The following is a 6,000-nucleotide window of genomic DNA, read 5'->3' on the forward strand; positions in this document are numbered from 1 at the left end:
TGTCTTCTTATTAATTTTGAAAAGCACCACTTAAAAAAATAGTGGTTTACCCTAATGTCTGTAGTTGCTTTTTGCTTCCTGTTTACAGTTTCTGAAAGCTGAAATTTGAGTTCCATTTCTACTATTCTTTAATTTTTAATGCTATTGTTCTGCAATGCACATATAGTTGATTCAGATTAGGTCTATGTCATTAATTAATTTTAGTAAGTTTTTTTTCATCTAACTTCTACTGCTGAGGGCAAGAGAGTATCCGTTTATCAGAAAACATGTTAAAAATGTTTTCTTTTTAATATTTGTAATGATTTTATCACTGGGAGAACTGAAACATTTCCGTTGTTATTAAAAATATCAAAAGCCTTTTTTTAAAAGGAAAACAAATTGTATTTAAAAACATTATTGTGCTCGGAAGAAGCCATCAACTGATAAAAACATACAGAATATAAACTGTGACAAACTTTCCATCCTGACAGCTTGTCCTTAAACGTACCCATCATGAAGACATGCAGCATTTAATGTGAACACATTTTACACATCACATTAATGTGAACACTTTACATCCAACTTTGGACATTTAAAAGGTGATGCCTGCATACAAACTACCATCTCAGACACTCTCAGTCATCCATGGTAAAAGACAAGGATTCTCAGGGGCGGCATCTGCCAGATATTTGCAGTGTATCTCCCGTGGTCCAAAAGAAGTCAGAGATAGGATCTGCAAGTCGCAGGCTTTTCCACCCTGAACTAACACCAAGGTAGTCAGCCCAGCCTGCCAGGGAGAATGACCGCAGCATCTGAACTAAGTTTGTCCTCTGAATTGCTCAGTATCTCTCTGGGAGGATGCCAGGGCATCCAGAAGATCAGCGGTCACGCGTGAGCAGGGTACGTTCCTGGGGGGCCACCAGCACCCTGACAAAAGCCCACATTTCTGCTTCCCTGGGGACAGCTGAAAGGAGACAGGCAGCCCAGTCCGTAAGTGTTGAGTGTGCTCCTCAACGTGGTCCACGTGCCAGCGGCACGCGGTGCCTGCAAGGGATGGTGTCACCTCTTCCCCAAGGGCAGCAAACTGAACTCCACTCCTCTGAGGAGTCCCTAGACACCAGAGTCTGAAATAATCTTGATTTTCTCATTGATTTCAGCAGAAGGCACACACATTACTGTTGGTGTTTCTGTGGTGCAGTTAAAGCCTGGATGAAGGGATGTGTATGGACATGTGGACGCTTCAGAACAGTCCGGTTCTCACCACATGCAGGAGAGTGAAGGACTCTCCGGTGCCTTGATTTTGTTCCTTTTCCCACGCCTCTGTGCCCCGGTAGTTATCCCCAGCCTCCCCTTCAAGCAACTACCCCATTCTCCATTCCAAGAGCTCCTACAACAACCAGCCCACTTCTCTCCCTCACCCCAGCCTACCTGAGACACACCTCAAAGGAGCAGCCTTCCCCTCGCAGCCCTCCCCAGCATCAGCTGCCAAATTCCTCCTTCTCCACCTTTCACGGAGATGTGGCTTCGTGCCACAGGAATGAACGGGCAGCAGGTAGTAAGAGAGAGAAGACTACGTCCTTTTTGGAAGAGGAGAGCCAGGGTCAGCTAATTGGAGGCAGAAGGAGGGGCAAGCGCCTCTAGACAGCTTTTTTTTTTTCACTATTTAGATGTTGCATCAACTCACAGCCAAGTGGTGTCTTACAACCCACAGAGCAACTTGGGATCGGGCACAAAGAAGAGCAGAGGAGGTACAACCGCGCAAACAGGCTTTGGCAGGACTTGCTGGGGAGACCTGAGATGCGTTGTAGAAACCCCACGTTAGGCTCTACAGGTTGTATGCTTTAAAAGCTTAACCGCCAAAACCAGTCACCCATTCATACCCAGGCCAGAAAAAGACAGCAGGTCAAAGCAAGTGTCCATAGGCAAGAAGCTGCAGATAAAGGACTTAGTCTGATCCTAAGCTCTGTTTAATTTGAACTAAGAGAGGTGACAAAGTCAGGTAATCGCATCACCAAATTTGGATCAGGTCTGCTCAAAGGCAACTCCCGACTGCAGAGGTGGAGAAAGACCCTTGCTTCTTCACAGCGTGACACCCGAAGGCTGAGGGACATTTGTCCCCCTGGAGCCAACACGTGCCCATTTCAAAACTTATACAACCACATTGTTAAAACTCCTTTCCTCCCCGTCCGTTCTGTAAGTGACACACAGCAAGTTTATTTCCTGTGTGCAGTATTTCCGTTAATTGCTATGAATAAACTGCTGTGTTTACTATCTTTCTAAAGTCCCCTTCAGCTCAGCCTTTTAAAATACTTTATTTCTCTGGGGTCAGAGGTGAGCCATGAGTCAGCAAGGAGCTGCAACAGCCCTGTGCAGTTTGGACAGGCTCCAGCTATCAGCAGGAGAAAGAAATAGGCACCTTTTTACGCATACTGTGAAAGAAAGGCTCAGAAGCATTCTGGGCTGGAAAGTGAGGGCTGGTCATGTCCAGAAAGGATTCCCAATGGCTAGCACTTAGGGGCTGAAGACCTCATCGTCTGATCTCTCTCCCTCACCCCAGGCACATTGGACAAGCCATTTTTCTTCTTGGCGTCTTGGCAGGATTTGGGGTAAGGCATTGCACAGGAAGTGAATTTTGAAGGAAACATTGGGAAAAGGGATACTGTCCCTCAGACTATTCCACTCTAAACCAAGCCTGATTTTCCAAGAAAGGCAAAACAAAATACAATACCATTCCTCTGAGAAATTCCCACAGTCTCTACTAACCGCTCATTTATGCATCCCTAGCATAACAGCATTTGGCCCCAGTACAAATGCACAAAGAGCCTTTCACAGATGCAAGCAATATCCCAGAGCATCGCAGGCAATGGAATCCCTGGCAGGTAATTTTGTCCCCACGTACTGTAGGAGCAACCGGAGAAGTGGAGCAGAAATGTGAAATTGCCTCACAACATAAAAGAAGCCCATTCTCATCTGCTGCTGACTTCATCCCATCCTCCCACTCTGCACAGTGAAAATGCTCCTTTCTGACAGCACCTGCTTCATTACATCACAGAAGACAAAAACTGAATCTGCAGACTGAAACATCTTCCCTGTCTTTTCCACAGAAAGTGTTTCCTGGAAGATCCAATGGGATAAATTAGAAACCAAGAAAAAGACACTTTGAGACCTCAGTTCAGCTGCACAGGGCAGAAGGTAAGCATTTGAGGAATGGGTTCAGAAATGCCTCACTATCCACACGTTTTGCAGCATTCTTTGTCTCGGCTGTGCCGTTCCCTGGTCCTCTCTCACAGGCATACACGCACACAGAGTCACTACATAGTCACACCTTCCCCATCTCCTACTGCTCTGTCTGTAAGTAGTGATGTTTCCTTCTGCTTCTTTTCCTTTACTCTGTTGAACAGTCTCATTCTTTCTTCTTCTGCATGGATGCCACACTTAGCTGATCTCGACCTCTCCAAATTCCTGCATGATTTTGCCCATCCTCAACATTTTGCATCTTGCTAGCTGTTACCTACATAGATAGTAACCATGCATGCCCCTTGAAAGCTATCTGTCCCAAGCCATAAAGCTGTAAGGATAAAAGCAACGTGTCAGTCACTGAATGCCCTCTGTCTCTTCTCTGATCCCAAGAGAAACAAAAAGGAGAGAAGTATTTGATTTGGGGTCTTTCCTCATGACTGAGGAGCTCACAACACTCCTTCCCCAAAGTAATGCAAGCCAGGCTCATGGGACTAATCAGAGCGTGGCGGTGGAAAAGACAGAGGCATCGTACGCTGTCCTCAAGTTCATGGAGAGCTTCTGCCTCATCAGTGCCGTCTGCGGGATGGTGGGAAACGGCATAGTCCTGTGGTACCTCGGCTTTCGCATCCGGAGGAACCACTTCACTGTCTACATCGTCAACCTGGCCGCTGCCGACTTTGGCTACCTCCTCTGCATCGCCGTTGAGACGGTTCAGTACCTGATGCAGTTCAACGTGGGGGTGCAGTTCGGGCCCTTCCTCTTCCTGGATCTTTTCATGTACGGGACCGGCTTGTATCTCCTGACCGCTATCAGCATCGAGAGGTGCCTCTCCGTCCTCTGTCCAATCTGGTGCCGAACCCACCGCCCCAAGCACTTGTCCGGCACCATCTCCGGCTTGCTCTGGGCTCTCTCCCTGCTGCTGAACACGCTCGGCTACGTTTTGTGTACCGTTCGCCGCTCCGACGGGAGCTGCTGGCTCCTGCTCATCGCCATCGGAGCCTTGGACTTCGTCTTCTGCACACCCCTCATGCTGCTCTTCAGCCTGACCCTCTTCCTTAGAGTCAAGTGCAGCTCCCAAAAGCTCCAGACGGGCAGGCTCTTCACCGTCATCATGCTCACCATCCTCTTCTTCCTCATTTTCGCCGTGCCTCTGGGCGTCCTGATCTTCTTTGACTTCTTGGGTTACAAGTTCCTCTACTCCCCGGAGATCGGCTTTGTGCTGTCCTGCGTGAACAGCAGCCTCAACCCCGTCATCTACTTCCTCGTGGGGAGCTACAGGGAGCGGAGAATCAAGTTCACCCTCAGGCTGGCATTCCAGAGGGCCTTTGAAGATTCAGCAGATGACAAAGAGGAACGGGAAAGCCGTAACACGAAAACTGTGTCCTCCTAAATTTCTCCCCTTTTTTGCCTGATCACCTTTTGAAATGGAGAGAGAAGGAAAAAGAGAGGAAGAACATAAAGATTCCTTTGAACCAATGGACCCTTGATCCCCGGGCTGGGGGCAAAAGTGCATATATAAGTCTAATTTAAGGCTATACCAAGCCATGTTGCCAGCCCCATAGGTTAACCCCAAATTCCAATGCACTTTTATTTAGACTGCTCCACGGCAAAGTGTGCGAACTGTCTTTGTGGCTAGCTTACTTCACTTACTGTCACTCTCTTTGGCTGCCAAGTTTAATAAACAGCATTTTAAAATGGCTCTGCCCAGCCTTTGTTTGCTTTTTGCTCTCAGCTGTCACTCTAGATCTGACATTTCAGCTCCTTTTCCATCAACTTTCTCACTTCTAAAGCCATTGCATAGCTTACATATGGTCAAAAATGCCTCCTCAAAACTAATTTCAAAATGAGTTATTTTTGGCAATAAAGCATAAAAGCAATCTCCCTTCACCCCTTAACATTTATTCTTTAAAAAAAAAAAAACAAACAAAAAATACCCCAACAGAAATCAGTTGTCCAAAAAGAAACGTGGAAGCAAGCATGCCCACGATGTGTTGGAGGCCAGGAGAGCTCTGTGGGAGCTCTGCTGCTCTGCTCATGTTCTCCTCCTCAGGTGTCTGCCTGGATACTCTGTCCCCAGGGCTCCACCAGAAGGAGCCTGCCCAAACCACCCTGGCCACAAACTGAAAGGCTTCTCTTAAAACAAAGGGAGGGACACAAAGGCGTGGGGTAGATTTTTGCGGGGCGGGGGGGGAATGAACGAAGGGATGAACTTCCAGGGGAGATGGTGGTGCAGAAGAGCTTCAGAAGCAGCTGAGGAAGACACACACTGCACAGTAAAGCTGACTGGTTGCAGAAATTCAAGTGCAATTAATTCAAGGAATTAAGCCAAAGAAAGCGCTGGGCCAAGGTATGGGCATGGGCTCTTGGACACTCTACACAGCATCTGCCATGTCAGACTTAATCCTCCATATGCCATTCACCTTGTTTTTTCGCTAAGAGAACAGATGTCATCTGACACTAGAATTAAAATGCTAATACTATTTAAGATATCGAAATTACCCCAAACTTCAAAGTACAGATGCTATTATTCTGCTTTTTCTATTCAGGTTAGTAAAGTGCCCCTACATCTGCCCTGGCAGTGAACTGGATGGGAATTTGGAAGGTTTAGAAATAAAGGCAGAAAATTTTATGGCATCCAAACAGAAAACATACCTTTGTCAAGAAGATGTGCTAAGGACAGAAGTGAAACAGTCATGGTAGGGAGAGGTGATTTTTCATTATATCAAACCAACTAAACTTAGCAAACTTGAGGTTAAATACATTCTGAGATCAGCTCCTCTG

The 6,000-nt window shown here is 46.8% G+C and overlaps 1 protein-coding gene across 1 annotated transcript; it reads left to right on the plus strand.

Annotated features, from left to right (window-relative positions):
- Nucleotides 1-3,409: 3,409 nt before the first annotated feature.
- Nucleotides 3,410-5,053, plus strand: LOC138689477 (proto-oncogene Mas-like). The gene has a single exon (XM_069804533.1). The coding sequence runs from the start codon at nt 3,581-3,583 to the stop codon at nt 4,607-4,609; it is 1,029 nt and encodes a 342-aa protein (XP_069660634.1). The 5' UTR covers nt 3,410-3,580; the 3' UTR covers nt 4,610-5,053.
- The last annotated feature ends 947 nt before the right edge of the window (nt 5,054-6,000 follow it).

Source organism: Haliaeetus albicilla, chromosome 16 (genome assembly GCF_947461875.1).
Source record: "Haliaeetus albicilla chromosome 16, bHalAlb1.1, whole genome shotgun sequence".
Lineage (NCBI taxonomy): Eukaryota > Metazoa > Chordata > Aves > Accipitriformes > Accipitridae > Haliaeetus > Haliaeetus albicilla.